General features: G+C 33.9%; 2 protein-coding genes across 3 annotated transcripts; one reads left to right on the top strand and one right to left on the bottom strand.

Annotated features, from left to right (window-relative positions):
* Positions 1-277: 277 nt before the first annotated feature.
* LOC133189168 (uncharacterized) lies at positions 278-8043 on the top strand. Of its 2 annotated transcripts, XM_061324576.1 has the most exons (7): positions 278-322; positions 2711-4178; positions 5056-5167; positions 5746-5880; positions 6169-6276; positions 6529-6736; positions 7053-8043. In XM_061324576.1, the coding sequence occupies exons 2-7, from the start codon at positions 2734-2736 to the stop codon at positions 7346-7348; spliced, it is 2304 nt and encodes a 767-aa protein (XP_061180560.1). In that variant the 5' UTR covers positions 278-322; positions 2711-2733; the 3' UTR covers positions 7349-8043. The 2 variants fall into 2 exon arrangements, with proteins under 2 accessions (XP_061180560.1, XP_061180559.1); XM_061324575.1 differs by lacking the exon at positions 278-322 and having other exon boundaries at positions 2677-4178.
* A 2746-nt stretch (positions 8044-10789) lies between these two features.
* LOC133189167 (uncharacterized) lies at positions 10790-17433 on the bottom strand. The gene is made up of 7 exons (XM_061324574.1): positions 16779-17433; positions 15863-16500; positions 15284-15519; positions 14875-14992; positions 14229-14349; positions 13424-13539; positions 10790-13236 (listed from the first exon to the last, which is right to left on the bottom strand). The coding sequence occupies exons 1-7, from the start codon at positions 17431-17433 to the stop codon at positions 13183-13185; spliced, it is 1938 nt and encodes a 645-aa protein (XP_061180558.1). The 3' UTR covers positions 10790-13182.
* Between the last annotated feature and the right edge of the window lie 1002 nt (positions 17434-18435).

Below are 18435 nucleotides of genomic sequence, written 5' to 3'. Positions count from 1 at the left end.
TATTATACCAGCATGCATGATTAAATTTAAACCCCGATTCTTTATGCTCACGAATAAAATCAAAATTACTCTCTCGCTCTTAGCAACTTAGTCCATTTGATATAAAACAAGACAAAATAATAGGTCCACGATTTATTATTTCTTTTCATCTATTTCTATACCATAGAAAGCCATTGAAAATCAAATCGGGATCGGAACAATGTAGATAAATTTCGATGCAACCCGAAAGGTTCTTCGTGACGTAGAACTCATATTTCCCCGAAAATGTCAGCGAAACTCGTTTGACGGTTTACATAAAGATTTATTTCATTTTTGCAAAAAAGTAAGTATAGATTCTTTTTATAACAAATATTGATACTCGGTTCTTTGGTCAAAATTATCAGTAGCAGGTTATGTGTCATGAAGACACGCATAGGAGTTTGGTAAAATGGGTAGAACCCGTGCCGGGCCTGTATTTACGAAAATGAAAACCAGGTTTTATCCCGAAATGACGAAAAATGACAGAATTGAGATAATGGAGATTGATGTAAAAAAAAGGTTGAATAATTCATATATTAAAGTACTAAATTAAAAGTTTAAAAATAAATAAATGAATAATTAAATTAAATACACAATAAACAAAAATATTCTTGGACTATCTTTAACTTAATTTGGTATTATTATCATGTGATTATATTATAAACATGAAAAACATATGATAATTACTTTGGTAAGTAAGATAATATCTGCAGAGCTAGCTTGGTACACATTATATTTGCTATATATCAAAGGAAGAGAGGATAGGAAGGTACTAGGCTGCTTAATCCTGCAACTTAAACATGTTAAATGAGGATACTTCTACAATACAATTCAATTCAATTCAATTAGTTTATTTACCAATTAAGGGCTCTCATGGGGCAAAAAAGAAAGTACATTGTAAATTAACATTTATATATAGTCATGATATAGTCATCCACTAGTTAGAATAATCTAACTGTGTCTCGGGACAAGCCCTCACCACAGTTAGAATACGTCCCATATACTTGCAATGTAGCAAATCGGAGTGGATCCACTCCAAAATGATTTCGAAGAATACAAAAGGAGTTGCACTGAAAATAACTACCAAATTAATCATAACAAACCTTTTTGAGATTGTATATGCCTTTTAACCTAAAAAATAATCCTCATAAATACGAAATTTCAACTCATTTTCTCAGCGTTTTTTCCTCGCTTCAAATTTAACGCCACGTTGACATTCGGAACTCTCTGGATTGTTCATAGAAAATGCACAGAGTTCGAGTTATCGCCCATGTTTATTTTGCAACATTGCCAATACACGGAACAAATTCTATCGTTAAACCAGGTCCGTAGGACAATATCATTTTAATGATAGAACGTTCTATCTAGTCATCCACATGAGATGTGTAATGTCTGAGGTAAGTGATACAGTCATTGGACATTAGTATTCATCACTGACCTCAAAATACACAAATGGCCTTAAAAATTGTCAGAGCTATTTCCGTTCATGCTTTTTTTTCCTGATCAAAATTTGTCCATTAATTGTCTGTTGTTGTCATAAACTTTTCACAATTTTATCTTCTTCTCAAGAACCACAGGGCCAAATTCAACCAAACTTGCCACAAAGTATCCTTAGGTAAAGGGGATTCAAATTTGTTCAAATGAAGGGCCGCACCTTAATCCAAGGGGAGATAATTATGAATTTGTGAAAAATTAATGGCGTCATTTAAAAATCTTCTTCTCAAGAACAGCAAAGCCATGATTTATCATACTTATATGGAAGTATCCTCAGGTAGTGTAGATTCAAGTTTGTTCAAATCATGACCCCCGGGGGTAGGGTATGGTCACAATAGGCAATCAAAGTTTACATAAGAATGCATAGGGAAAATTAATCTTTAAAAATCCTCTCAAGAGTAGCAAAGCCATGATTAGTCATTTTTAAATTGAAGCATCCTCAGGTAATGTAGATTAAAATTTGTTCAAATCATGATCCCACTGGAGAATAGAGGGGCTATAACAGGGGATCATAGTTATACAAAGGAATACAAAGGATATATCATAAAAATTTTCATCTTAGGAACAGCGAAGCCATTATTTGTCATGTTAATTCAAAAGCATCCCTATGAAGTATAGATTCAAGTTAGCTCAAATTGGCAACAACGGAAAATGGAGGAAATTAATTTTCAACAAAGTAAGTGAAGGTTACAAAATCAAAATGAATATTTCAAAAATTGATAGATTGTTTGCATTGATGCAACACAGGAAATTGCAATCAATTGTTATAGGTATTCATTTAAAAAATGAAACACAAAAATGTCCAAACTGGATTTGCTACCCATTTTATCAACCAGGAAAATGACAATTGGTAATATTAATAGAAATACATGTTGTTTGAGGTAAAAACTTCCAGCGATGACATATTTTATTGTCTTTAACTTCATGTCATATGTATAAAATTTCACGATCAAAGAGCAAAATTATTCTTAAAGTAATTGTCAATGACAAAAAATAAAAAACAGTTTTCACTTCAGTTTTGAAAATCCTGGCCCGACTCAAAGTCATAAATAACAGAGATATGCAACTGCTTGAAATCTCACTTTTGAATTATCATGGGTCAATTATTAAATATTTAACATGTTTAAGTTACTTTTTTTCCTGTTATCAGGTGGCAAAATTTCCATACTTGTCTATTGTGACTTTATTTCCATTCAAGAGTGGCTTAGAAAATAGTTCACCATGGAAGAAGAGAATAGACCATGTAAAAGAAAGAGAACAGATCCAGAGGAGGGAAGTTCTGAAGACAGCTGTAAGAATTCCGGATGTAATCCAGACCATCCGGACTCCACATCCAGATCTCTTAATGCATCTCAGAGAAATTCTAATTCCATCCTGTCTCACTCGGATGTTGATATCTGTTCACCAAGTGAAAAATGTTCATCCAAGTCAAATAAATCTCCGTTTAATATAAATCCTGAACAGTATGTGCCAAAAAATATGCCTCAGAATTTTCATGTACCAAATAGTTTATATCCTTTTAATGACTCAAAGCCAACTCAGGTACAGCCTTCCCCAAAAGTAACTATATCTAGTGAAAATATTGCAAGCACATCTTATGACAATAATAAATTTTCAGATCTGCATTCAGGACAGGGTAGCTCAAAATTGCTTGATTCCAAGTGTGATAGTTGTAACTGTGAAAATGTTAAAAGTTGTGAGAAATCCAGTGACTCAGTGTGCCCTGTGAACTCTGACCTTAAATTGAACTCTAACCTTGAATTTACCTCTGACCCATTGCTAAATTCATGTATGTGTTCAAGTACCTGTGCATTTAGCAAGTTAGGTTCTAATAGTCCCAGTAATGAAAATAGTCCCCAGCAGATTTGTAACCCAGGTTTTGAGGTTCTATATTCACCACCAAGGAAGAACAACTCGGAGGCAGTGGGGGTGGATCCAGAATGTGGAGAGGTGGATGATGAAAGTGGAGAAGTGGATGATGAAAGTGGAGAGACAGTTAGGCAACCACCTCAGAAATCGGGCAGGACACAGCATGAAAATTGTGATGATGAGAGGTCTACAGTAAATGATATTATAACCTCTAGAAGAATCACTAAATTTAAAATACAAAGAAGTCTAGGTGAAAATTCCCCAAATTTCGGACATAGGTCGTGGAATTCCTTTGGTGTTTCAGAAATAAAAGACTGTGATAATGTTGAAAGTGAAAGAAATACTCATTCCCCTCAAAGTGACTTGAAATGTGAAAATTACCCGACATTTGAATCTCTACCCATTACCTCAGACAACCAGGTAGATAAACTCAGGAACACAGTAGGTAGTCTACCAAATAAGGGGGTGTGTTTTTCTTTGACAGCTGTCAATAACATTAATGACCTCCCACCTTCCATACTCGTGAATATATTGAAACATTTAAGAATGTGTGACCTACTTCACAAGGCATCCCTTGTCTGTAAACTTTGGCATCAGCTTGTGTATGACCCAGACCTATGGAGACATGTTGACCTTCACTATCAACACAAGGTCACTGATAAACAGTTGTTGACCTTGACCCAGATAAGTGACAGAGTGACCCACATTGACATCAGCGATACTCAGAATTTGACCTCTGAGGCTATGGAACGTGCTCTGAAGTGGTGTGGTCATTTACGGTCACTTTATATGTCAAGGTCAGTATAGTGGATACAATCTGACATGATAATGCATAAAATTTTATTTCAGTTCATACATATTTGTTGAACATACATGTTAGTACATGTATAAAGAAATGTTTTTTTTCACTCCATGTCTTATTGGATATACAAGTATGTATTCCCAACATTTGCCCAATGGCAAACCATCTATCTTATGTTTTGTAGAAAATTTCCACTTGAAACAGATAGCTAAACAATGTGTGAAAATTTAAAGAAGCTGTTGAAAAAAATTGTTTAACATTTAAAATTGAATATCTGCCTTTTTAACATGTTTAACGATGCATCATGATGATCATAGTCCTAAAATACTATTTCAAATCTGATTTATTTTAGAATGTTATTATTGAAATAGCTCACAAACAAGTTTCCAAATGCCATGAAAATAAAGATATTACTCCATGCCCAGCTGCCCTCAAATATTGATATAATTATCCCCCCACCCCACCCCTGATATAGATATCATTAACCCCCCCTTTTTCTACTCTCCCTCCCTCCCCCAATGAAGATATCATTACCCCACCCATCCCCAAAATCTAGATATCATTATCCCACCCACCAAAATATAGACACACCCCCACCCTCCACCCCAAAATATAATTTATCAATACCCCACCCCACCTACCAAAATATAGATATCATTACCCCATCCTCCAAAATATATACATGTATATCATTACCCCATCTCCCAAAATATATATATCATTACCACCCCATTCCCCCAATCTGAATACATGTACCATTGGTTATCTCCCAAAAATTGTAATAAAATGCCTTTTTTGTGGGGGGTGTAGGGTGGGGGTTCTAAATTGCACTTTCCTGATTTTCTATTGATTTCTCTCTTTTTCTTTCACAGGTGTTACAAGTTGAAGGACACAGTTCTACAGACCGTGGGGAGCCACTGTCCCCACCTCGTCACACTAGTGATGGACGGGTGTTATAAAATTACAGATGGTGGACTCTGTGCTGTAAGTAAAGTTACAGTGAAACTTGTCTAATGCAGACTGGTTTCATAGAAATAGGCTGGACTAAATAGGACAGATAGGACAACAGTTTAATCAGTTGAATTTACTGAAAGGGACTTAAAAGTAAACATCGTATTAGAAAAGAGCATCTGGATTAGACAAGTTTTAATGTGTAACCTTCCACTCTCCATTAGATTGAGCTAGATATTTACTTTACTCAAAAAAAAAAAAAAAAAAAAAAAAAGAAAAGAAGAAAAGCTTATTCTAAAAAAATGAAAAATCTGAAAGAAAGACATTGTATCATTGCCTCATTGGCAGTGAAGTCAGGAGTTTTGATCTAAATTGTTCCAAATGAAAATAAAAATTCTTTAAAATTTTCAGATAATTTTCTTAATAAAAAAGACTACACACCAAATGAAGGATTATGAATTTTTGCAAAATTGAATAGGCATATTTTCTAGTTCAATCCTTAAACTTGGAACTATAGTACCATGTGTACATGAAAACATAAAATGAAGAAAATTGTGAACTTGTAGTGACTTCCAATACAAAATGTAAATTATTTTTGTAAATTATGATAGATGGCAGTTGGATGTAAGGAGCTACAAAAGGTAAACCTGAGTCGATGTTCATACCATGTGACAGACAAGGGAGTGGTAGCTATAGCCGAGAACTGCCCACAGCTGAGAGAAGTTATACTAGCTTATCTGTCTGAGGTACTTGTATATTCTGATTTTTATTTCCCAAAGACTTTGTCTTGTAGAATAAATGTATAAACATGAAATTCATGTGATTGTATGCTTGAGCTTCAGTACCTCCAACTATGACATCTGGAATACCATGTAAATGTTGAAGACACTTGGAAGTCCCAGCTGCCTTTTTTTTTTTATGTATTTTAACCTGGTTAATCTGAATCCTCAGACATCTTGAAGTTATTTCTTCGTTCCACAGAGTTCAAGATTATGAGGTTTTACTGTATACATGTATATGCATATGTTTTTTAGGTGACAGACTCTTCCTGTGTAAGATTGTGTGAGATGTGCCCTAACCTGGAGGTCGTGACCCTGATGTTTTCTGGGGTCAGTGAGAAGGGAGTCAGAGCCCTCAAACAGGTGAATAATTAGGGAAAATCTCAAAACCTTTTAAAAAGTAGTGGATAAGAGATCAGATTGAATCTCTTTACACTCTTCATACATGGTTGGAAAAACAAAGAAAAAAAAACTGATGCAACATTTCAAAACATAATTCCTTGAAATTAAACTAAGATTTTTCCTTCTCTGATAAAGAAAGTAGCAGATTTTACATTTTTAAATGACCACATTGTAGTCTTTAAAATTAATATCACTGTGTTTTTTATTTGACAGCTTAGGAAGTTAAAAATCATTGACATATCTAGTCTACCTGGCATTTTGCCAACAGATGTAGCGTCCTTGACCCAGTATTGCCCTGACCTTGAGGCAATGAATGTGTCCTTGAATCCTCAGATAAATGATGAGTGTCTGTTGAAGGTCATCAAATATGGCAGAAAACTTCATCTGTTGCAGTGTGTATCTTGTCACATCACTGACCAGTGTAAGTAGGTTAAAGTTCAAGTCAATCTAAAGATCCTTTGAACTGCTCACATACAAATGTATTTAGCTAAGCTAGAGATGTAACAATTAAGATCCAGTTTGGGTTCATCTCGTATTGACGATAACCAGAGATGCCTAGCTAGCTGCTATATGAACATCCAGATTTAGAGTAACAAACACTGTATTTAGAGAAATATTATGGAATTCAATTGTCTAAAGTGATTTCTTGTCTAAATTAAATTAATCAAGATGTGTCCTCTGCGAATACAATGATAAGTTATCTACATGAACAATTATTTATTTTTATTTTTTTGTAGTTTTAGGAGAAATTGGAAAGTACACAAAAACACTAAAGAACCTTGATATTGGCTGGTGTCAAGCAGTCACAGACAACGGCATTCGAAATCTGTCTGCAACCTGTACGTCCCTGCGGTATCTTGGCTTGATCCGATGTGACGCAGTCACGGCAGATGCAGTCGAAGAACTGGTTGCGCAATATCCGCACATCACATACTCAACTTTTATACTGGAGTCCAAAAAGCTTATAGAGCGGGCCCGACGAGAGGGGTTCATGTTTAACGATGATCAAAATCATGTTGATATGTTAGTGTGATATTGCAGATAATTAAGTGTGATTTTTTTTTTTTGCAGAGAGTTGTTTCCCTTTAATCTTAACATATTTTTTATGTTGCTGAGGAATATGTCAAACTGATTCTGGTTTTTAAATGATTTCATTTTTTTTAACATTGATTATTTGAAAAACAACTTTCATTTACTATTTTCAGTTAAAATTTTTTAGGGAAATGTATCAACAGTCAGAACAATCATGCATTATGAATGTTTGATTAGCCTTGGATATATGAAAACTAGCCAATGAATAAGAGCTTCATAGATTGGAAATTGAAGTTTCTTTTATATAAATGAAGGTCTCGCCTTATAAGTTTTAAATCATGCTGCAGGCAGCTAATTAATGAAGAAAAAAAATCTATTTTATATACCTGTGTATATTGCTTGTTAAATGATATTCTGATGTGAAATGAAAGAAACTATTATATAGGATAACCTATTTCAAATGATTTGTTCCTTGGCGTTGTGTTTTGGCATTTTGAGGGAACAAATTATAAACTGAATGCACTTTTTCAAAAGAAGAATACTTCCTGCTAGAGATACAAGTACATGTATATGAATGAGATCACTGTATTTATATCAAAATGCATGTTTATTGTTTTCGTGTGAGAATGAAAGTACATGTATTTGTTTGCACTTATATTCTTTTTTTTTAATTCAGACTTCATGATTAAAAGAATTATTACTATAATAGAATTGTTCTGTATTTATACTCATTGTCTGGACATCGTTGTTATAATATTTATTTACTAAATGTTTTTTCTCTAAAAATTTGTGTATTTCCAATCAGTTGAAGAAAGACAACTCTTGCAAGTCAAATGAACTGATTTGAAAGGTGGAGATCATAAAGACAGAGGTAGATGACTCTTGGTCTCCAAATGTTTAGCCAATGCTTGCGGTAATATTAATGCCAGAGTACAGATGTTTTAAGCAGTAGGAGGAGTCAAATCCCTCTAAACAGAAATCTGTAAAATACATTATGTGAAACTGAAACTGATTTATTTGATTAACACCTATTTTTACACAAATGTATTCAATGGAGTTGTACAGTAAAACTGTAAAAAAAAAAAAAAAAAAAAAATTACATATTATTTACAAATGTACATGGAGAGTAATCATTAAAATAAAGCATCAAAGTCCCTAAAGAAGTAATTTTTTAAGTTGTTTCTGAAATCCTCAATAGATTTTGATTGTTTAATATACAAAGGCAGTTCATTCCACAATTTTGGTCCGATGGTACTAAAACTCCTGTCGCTGAAAGTTTTTCTTTTATTAAATGGGACTATGTAACAGCTTTCGGAATTTTGGGAAGAGTGCAATTTTTGATTTGAAGTTTGTTTTGACAGAAGTTCAGTTAGATATTCTGGTGCTTGGCCCACTGAACAATTATACATGAATGTCAGAATCTTGAATGATATTCTAGTTTTGATCGGTAGCCAGTGGAGATCAAATAGAGATTCTTTTGAAATGTCAAATTTCCTCCGATTTAAAACCAATTTGGCACACATGTTTGGAATTCGTTGCATTTTATTAATTTCGTATTGTGCTATGCCGAATAAAATAACATTGCAATAGTCTTAATGTGAAATAACTAATGATAGAACTAAAATTTCCGTAGCTTCCTTCGTTAAATATTTGCGGATGCCTTTGATCCTTAGATAATTTAACATTGCTGTTCGACATTTCCTATTTACATGTTCTTTGAAATTAAGATTTTCATCTAAAAATGCACCCAAATATCGTATACATTCTACGGACTTTATTTCGTTTTCATTAATGTTAATCACTTTTGTAGCACATTTTTCTAGTTGTTTTTTACTGCTATGTAGGTAGCTAGTGCATGCCATTTTTCCATTTTGAAATGCCTGGTATGTATAAAATGTAATATATATATTTTCCCTACATTAGTTAAGGATTTCTATCCAAGAAGGCATAAGGGCCTAACAGAAGCCTAAGATAGAGGAACTTGACTGTAGGTTTAATATCATAACACAGTAAAATCAAACAGAAAAATAACATTAATTTTACAGAAAATATTGTTACCTGTATCTTTAATAGCCGTTACCTTGACCTTAGATGCAATGACATGTACAGGAGTGTTTACTCCATTCTGTAAGGTTAAATCCTTCTCTGAGCCATAAGGCTAGAGCTCGTACCCGGTACATGTATCTATGTTGCTAAGCAGATGAGAGTCATTGACTTCCCCTACTCCTACAAGAGCCTCGGTTAACGTCCCTAACCTCCTTATATACCTCTGTGCGCCAAGTCAAATGTATCTTGCCGTGAACCTCTAGCATGCTGGAGTATGATTTCCCCTGGATGAGACACCAGTCCATCATAGGTTAATCATCAGCAAAAGCTGGTCCCCATTGCAGCTGGGTGGACTGAGAAGTGCAGATGAAGTGTTTTGTCTTAAGGACACAATGCCAAATATCAATTTCCCACTGGGGAACTTGAAACAGCGACTTATGCATTCTGGCCAAACACCTATGACCTCTAGGCTATGTACTCCACTTAACCATTCTGTAGTTTTCAGTAACTTATAATAATTTTAATAAAATGGTTCTGTCCATAATTTGGGCTTTTCATGGCAATACCTTGGCTTAATTTTTTTTTTTTTTTTTTTTTTTAATTTTCAGAAATTATAATGAAATTTTTATTGTTAGGTTATTATTTGTCAGCATGTAATACATAAATGACACTTTTATGAATCACCTAGGCAACTTTTCATTATATTCCTTATTTGGATATATAAAGAATCTTGGTTGTAAAGAAGCCAAATTTGAAGTCCCAGTAGCTTCCTCATAGCAGACCTGTTTACCCATATTGTTGTCTCTCGGTATTTTTTATTAGATTTGTCAGTGAGATTTGGCATTTGCCAGTAAGATTTCACTTCCCATCGATTTTACATATATTACTAAAGAACAACTACATTTTTGATTACCAAAACATGGTTTAGTAACAAAGAAAAACATCATGCCTTGCTTTCTTTCGAGGGGTTTCTGTCATTTCTTAAACAACCGCGTTTTGGCAACCCAACAACACTTAAGCGTTTGAAATCATTCTCTTTTATTCAGCCATTAAAACGCGTCAAACTGAGACGAATCATAACTATAACTCCTGAAATCCAAACGAATGGATTTCCGTATTTTTATTATAGAAAAACGTGAGACATATTTTGAACTCAAAATCCGTACATAATAAGTCGAAATCCTAAGAGTAAACAGGTCCGTTATAAACGAGCTTTACTGTATATGTTGTATTTATTGTTATCATATATTAGCATGTACTTATTTAATGAACAAGAAAAAGCACAAATGCAATTAAATATGATTGCGGCTAAATTAAGTACCATTACATGTACAGTGTACAGTACATGACAACTATATGAAGCTACTGCTGGTTGAATCATAAAGAACATCAAAAACATCTTTTTATTTTTACTTTAATAATCATTTTTCTTGCAATAAATAAGCTGATTTAAAATATGGCATTTGTTGCCTAATCAACATGTAATAGATTGTTCCAACTTTTCTCTTCTTCACAGAATTTCAATGTTCAAAAATTTCTTTTAATGCCTTTAAACAAGAAAAACTTTAAATAAATTCAACCAAAAAATGGCAACTCAAAACTTGATGCAAGTTTTGTTTAACAATTTAAATACATTTAAAACACATATAACTAAAAAAAGGATTTTCTTAAGACTACTGGTAGATAACTTTTAAAATGACTCATTACAGTGTGTGCATGATGAGTGCCAAAAGAAACACAAGTACCATATATATTCGCCTATAAGTCGGTCCGCCTATAAGTTGGTTGTATTCTTTTAACTTCAACTAGAGTGATTGACCCACTAAAATACCAATCATTTTATAACTCTCGTATAAGTCGGATAAAGAGTTTTGGACCAAAGTTTGACTCCCAAAAAAACGACTTATAGGTGAGTATATACGGTATACTGTACACATACAAGTGTTGAATGAACATAGAAATTTATACAGATATGCATTATATAAAGATTATTTCCACTTAGTACTATAAATGCTATATCAAACATTTACATATACAGTTAAACTTTGGTATCTTGAACTCTGATACTTGAATACCATGTGTATGTCGAAGTGATCTGAAAGTCTCAACCACTAATTTCTTATTGTATTTTAAGGACATACGTCGCAACGTACCTTACCTACTGATAATATTTCAAGATAATTCTTAATTTAAGATCATAGTGCCATCAGATGTTTGTAGACAAAAAATCAGCATGCATTACCAGGGGTTTTGAAAAGATATCAATTGATGAAAATTCTTGTATAATTTAAAGAAAAATATTCAAAAACTACTAAGCATATATTCTAGATGTTTTGTTTATCAAAACTTGTTTTTATAGAAGAAGTGTACAACAGCATATATAGACATTAAAATGTAGCACACAGTTCCTTTAAGTATTGGAACTCTTCAACTCCAGGGGAAAAGACAATAAAGTCCAAACTACGTTGCATATGTCCTTAACCTCAATACAATCTGATTAAAATCAGATCTTTGTTACGCTTTTTACGGCGACTGTCAGTTTTCGGAGCGTAACAAAGATCTGATTTTAATCAGATTGACCTCAATATCTCAAACCTTTGGATATCTCGAAGTTTTTACTCAGTCCCATTGAGTTTGAGATAACAAGGTTTAACTGTATGTCCTTGACCTGTCATAAATGAAAATTAATCAGTCATGGAAACGATAGATTAATGTTACTCTGCCTTGTCAACTCATGCGGGAACAATGGCATCATGGGCTATCAATAATTCTGAAGCAAACACTTGAATTCATCCCCTTGAAGAGGCTGTTTAAAAATTCTTTTCAAAATCGTAGTTTATTTTGCCAATTATGACATTTGAAGTGACAAATCATTGAAATGGTGATACATGTATATCGCCTCCTTCCGCCCCTTATTGAAAGCCCTGGGCATGTTCAGAATTTAGCGGAAATGAATGTCTTGGAACATGTAAGTAGTGCCATCAGCAACTTTATACTGGGTATTATAGTCTGATAAATTCATATTTTGCCAATAGTTATAAATTAAAGCATAAAAGACTGCATCAAAGATGCTTCCATATGAATTCTGTTGACAATGTACCCTTAAACTACAGTGCCTAATTATACATATTCTGAAGAATGAGGATGGTTCTATACGCAGACTTAAAATAAAACCAGCTAAGCTTAACAAATGAAAGCTGCATGTACATGCATGGTCCATAATTCAATGGCTTCCACAATGTATAAATACAATGTGAAAAAAAAACTTCAACAAATTCAATCATTACCCAGTTGTATGCACATGTATCAAGTACATGTACCTAGATACATTGTATCAGTATATTGCACCTCAATCTGTTCCCAGCCATACAGGAAATTGACACAGTTACATGTATATCACATTGAAACAAACTGAGAGTTAACATTCCATAAACAAGATTCTCTCAACAAATAACAAATACTCTCAGAACTGCACAGCACTATCAAGACTTGCCACTTTAAAAATAAAAAAAACAAAAACAAAATGCAAATATGAGAGGAATCTTATCCAAGCAGGAGAATTGTTAGTATGAACATTACAAAAGCAGTTATATTTCAAGATATGCCTTAAGAAAAAAAATTTTGGACATGAACAAAATATATTTTGCTGTAGAGATATAAATAATTATAGATCCATGTAATTATGCTGTCCCTCGTTGTATAGTATTTTCTGTTTTCCTACTGACATCTAAACATCAAAAGGTTAGGATTTTTTGACATCACTTCCTGTTGAATGAGCATGCTCAGTTTCTATGGAACTGTTGGTGACTCCACACGTGATCGACAGACAGGACATGTTGCAGACTAAAACAGAAATTGTACAAGGAAATGGTTATTGAGTTTGGTCTGTGATCTGAAGACAAATATCAGTTTAAAATTAAAATTGGACTTGTAAAATTTTGATATTTGCATTGATAGTTTGGACAAATATGCCTTTAGAATCCACTATAAAGTTGTTCAAAATACTCTGTACATTAAGATTGCTTTCTACCTTTGTTAGCCAGGCTTTGATGCAGTGAAGATGAAAAAGGTGATTGCAAGACAGATGTGAAGTGGTATCCATGACAACAAAGGAAGACAAACAAATGGAGCAAGGGGCAAGGTCATCTGAAAAAATAAACAATATCATCATTTTTTAAAAATTTTGATTATTGTTATATGTAATCTTTCATAATATACTTGAGAATGAATTTTTAGCAAGTAGACAGTCTCTCATAATTACACGAAAATAAAGTTCAGTCTAATTAAAAGTAATTTACAGTACATAAAAAAGTGACTGTTAATTGTCACATTTTTCAAGATTCAACTCAGGCATAATAAAAAAATATGCTTGTTTATGGTTACATGCTGAAATAAATTAGGGTCGGTAGGTAAGATTTTTTTTTATTTCATTGAAATTTTTTATATACAAATTCACATGAATTGGTTGAAATACTTGGTTGAAATACAAAACAGTTTTATCATTGTGTAGTGATCGATTTACTTTTGTTTGGACTTGCCATATGGGCGATAGACACAAATACATTGATGTAGATATTAATTTAAAACATGCCATTTTGTTTCTAGTACTTTTGATTTCAAAAGTTTGACCAATTAAAGATGCATGTCAAATTTAAACTGACCGGCGAGACTTCCGGATTTTTACAACGAAAAAAAAATTGGGCCGGCGATTAAATATAGGGTCGGTTGGGTAATGTAAACAAATATCTTTTTATTACACCTCAACTTATCTTGCTTTATCACATGACTAAAACCTAAAGTATTCTGACTGATCTTAGTGTATTTATTGGCCATACCAATTTGGTGGGCGGTGACTGTGTTGTAAGGAAGGCTTTCAATGGTCGAAGTAGATGCAGGGGGTGGGGCTTGTTCTGTTCCACCTCCAAGGTTAATATCTTGTAGCTGGGCTATCATTCTCTGTAATACAGGATGCAATAGCATCAAAACAATGAACATTACATCAAAACCTCATTAAACATATGAGATACATGTGCTGAGCAGACAATAAAAATTCACTGTTTAGTTTTCAGTGAACCATCTTACTGCATATTTTGCAAAAATTGACATACAATTTCCCACATATGTACATATGTGCTGGTATATTATCAAAATAGTTAAAATAAACTTGATCTGTATTTAAACAAACATTTTAACAACTTGTTCTTATACCTAATGACAGCTAAGAGAACATGCATCTAAAAGGTACATGTATGATGACTTTGAAAAGACAAATTTGTGCCTCTTGCTTTCCAATGATAACTACTCAACTAGGGATTAACATTGTAGCACTGAATCAAAAGTAATGGATGGAAAACTCACAATTAGGTACACAATGTTAGAGTAGAGAAATAGGTTTACAGGTATACTTTTTAAAAAATTAATCATTAGATGTTTCTGAATAATTCAAAGCTTATTACAAGAGATGGTGGACTTGTTTGCTACCTCAAACATGGCCTCCAGTTGTTCTGAGTTTAATGGAGGCAAGAGACTGAACCTATAAACACCCTCTTCTATATCATTATCTTCAGGGTCAGAGGTCACTGAGGCTCCCATGGGTGTTCTGTAATTATACAAAATTGTCAGAGTGATTTACTATAAGTCCTGGAAAATAATGTTGCTAGAATGATAAATATATGTATATATATGCTTAACCAAAAGCCACATAATATTTAATAACCTTCTTGAACATGTTGAAAGAAACTTGTTGATGGAATTAGGAATATAATTTTCTATCATTATAACACTACTAGTGATTAATGTATATATTAAAAAAGTCCAAACATCGGAATTTTTTTTCCAAAACAATTTGTATTTTCATCAGGATGAGCAATGCTTTCCATGTATGACATACCTTTCACTTGAGAGTTCTTCAAGATTCCTATTTTGTGTATGAGAATTAACTCCCCTGGTAGAATCCTCCAGTCTCCCTGCCACCTGCCAATTCAGGTCAAGGTTGTTGTCATGGTGACCTGGCCCTGATCCTTCACAGTGCCCACAGTCACATTCAAACTCATCGTCTGCTTGGCAACTGTCAGAACTGAGACTAGAAAATAGGTCAGGGACCACCTCAGAACCTTCACTGGACATCTGTAGAAAAAGATAAACCAAATTCCTTACAGGTATATTTTCTATGATAATTATGAAAAATCACCTTAGCAAACACTTGTCAAACAAATTTTATTCATACACGATATATATGTTGAATTTTCCATTGGTATTTCAGTTTTTATTCCTAGCTTGAAAGGTTGATGATGATTAGCTAAAAAGTACATGTACTGCCTTGTGAATTTCTTATGAATATATATACAACTGGTACCTTAGTTGGTACATACAAATGTATTGAAGTTTTTTGTACAAAATATGAAATATTTTCCAATCACAGCAAGTTAAATCTTCTCCCTAACAATTATAACAATGAATTCACACAAACCTCATCTCCTCGTTCCTCCAGGAAGTGATCCAGTAGGTCAATCTTTCCCACGTCCTCCACAATCCGACTGACGGACTCCTCAATCTGCTCCTCCTCAGAAGTAATGGTCCCAAATATACTGTCCTCAGAGAGGACCCCACTGTAACTGTCCTCAATGTCCTCAGAGTGGGCTCCAATGAAGTGGTCCTCAGAAACTCCTGTTGTATGCTGATCATTGGAATTGTCAATATGACAAACATACATTTCTCCATTATGTTCACAGCTATAACATTGCGAACCATTGTCTGATGGAATCATGCCTGTATCATTACCATGGCGATTGTCTCCAAATTCTTGTTTTCTGATGTCACATTGGTTGTTATGGGGATTGCAGCAGCCACGATGAAAATGACTACAACCCTTATTTTCCACAAATCTGCATGGTGACTCACCATTCATTTCACTCAATCTTCCAGAACAAAATGGTTGTGATTCATTGCCATGGCAACACGAACCACTGTCCTCATGGTAGTCGTGACAACATCGAGGTAGATGTTTGTTGTCAAGGCAAGGATTTTCCTCCAAAACAAAACTTCCACTATCACTGCTATCATAGTCACAGTGGTCAGTTTCCTGATCTTTGATAGTCTTTGTGGCACCTAATTAAAGAAAATATTGATGCAAGTCTCAAGATGTAAGGATAACATGTAAAATTGCCTCTTCTTACAAGGTAAAGTTTTGTGTACATCATTTTACATCATATTAACTGTGTCAGTGAGGAAAGAATTTAATCTTATCCCATTCCTGATGTACAGAATTTTTCACTGTTTCTGATAGATCTCTTTTTTCAAAAATTAGTTTGACAGCTCAAAAAAATCTTCTCTAGTCACAATAATTATATTGAATACTTGTGCAAATTATATGGTACATGTCATACCTATTTCTTTGGGCTCTGATTGACATCTTAGTCTGCTGAATAAGCTGGACTTTAGTTTGTCTGACAAAAATGGAATGGCATAATGCAGTCCTGAAATAAAGTCACACGTCTGACTGGTTCCCTGTTCTTGACTGGTACCTGCTTCTGAAATCTGAGTTTCGTTAGTTTCTGTTGATTTAAGATTGGGTCTCAGTGTTTTTGAATCTCTTCGGTTCTTTGGCTGTAAAGCTGATGATTTAACTTTATTTTCATTTAAATTGTTACCATATTTAGCACTACACAAGTCATGAAGTAGGGAAGATAACTCTGGATACTCAGTTTGGGTTGTTTCCCCTTCATCCTCATCATCTTCACCGTTTTCTTTGTCATATTCACAAGCTTCTGATGAAGAACATGGAACTGCAAAAATATTTTTGGACCCAACATTGGAATTAAAGCTAAATTTTGACTTGGACTGGTTAGATCCACTCCTTGGTTTTCGTTTAAATTCCCCTTTCATACATGTATGTTTGTCTTCATAGTGACATTCACAGGAGTCAGAATCCAAAACTGGGCACTGAATTTTCTTGACCTCCCTTTTCTTCACTTTATTTTCACAAAGTCTTCCGGGTTTCTCACTACTGTTTGAATGTTTTTCTTCTGTATTTTCTTCCATATCTTAATCTGAAAGAGAAAAAAATGCTACTTTACCTTCTCATTCCGAGCAGAACTAAACAGCTAAGGTTGAATTTTCTTAACACTGATCCAGTGTTATCAAAATCAGTTATTCCTTGTTTAAAAAACACTTCTTTGCTCTAAAGATAGTAAATAAAAAAAAAAAAAAAAAAAAAAAAAAAGAGGAAAAAAACTCCACCAGTCGATCTTTTCCTTCAAGTTGTTGACGATCTAAGGGAATCTCGAACCCGACTTGAATGTGTGATTCTTATGTTTCATGCTTTTTTCGTCAATTATCAATAATTATTTCATTTTATTTTCGTTTTTTTTAATCAAAGCACTAAAATCCATGCCCGGTATCACAAGTGCGGAACCATGATCCCCTCCCCCAGGGGGAATGTCCATACTGAACTTAAAAAAAATTGACATTTAAAAAACACACAAAAAAAAAAATCCATATACGACAGCCAACTGCTTACTGCCAACTACTCAATGCTTACTGCCAACTGCCAGCTGCTTACTGCCAACTTCTACTGTGCATATATGATATTGCATGCTATGTTATCTTTTATACGAATGGTTGAATATAAAACCATATCAAGCGCGGATCCAGAATTTTTTTCCAGGGAGGTCCACCCCAGACAAAAAAAAATCAACCCAGAAATTTCTTGACAAGCAAAAAAAAAGGGGGGGGGGTCCAAGGTCACTTTTAATTGCTTTACTATATACATTTAATAACTTTGCAACTTCAAAAGGGGGGGGGTCCGCACCCCCTCCTCCCCGACACCCCCTCTAGATCCGCGCATGCCTATGATAGCAAGAATATAACAATGATAGCAAATATTATTCAGAAATTTTTAAAAGGGTGTAGGCGAGGTAGAAATAAATAGAAGGAAGGAGTATTTCTCCTTAAATACAAAACATTTAATTCCCACATTTCCTTACAGGCAAATAATTCAATAGCTTTTTGACGGGAGAGAGATTAAAGTCTTATATAACGTCA

The sequence above is a fragment of the Saccostrea echinata genome, unplaced genomic scaffold, assembly GCF_033153115.1.
Source record: "Saccostrea echinata isolate AGI-Se365-2 ecotype Australia unplaced genomic scaffold, CSIRO_AGI_Sech_v1 ptg000017l, whole genome shotgun sequence".
NCBI classification, from domain to species: domain Eukaryota; kingdom Metazoa; phylum Mollusca; class Bivalvia; order Ostreida; family Ostreidae; genus Saccostrea; species Saccostrea echinata.
This window is presented reverse-complemented; position numbering and strand designations above follow the sequence as displayed.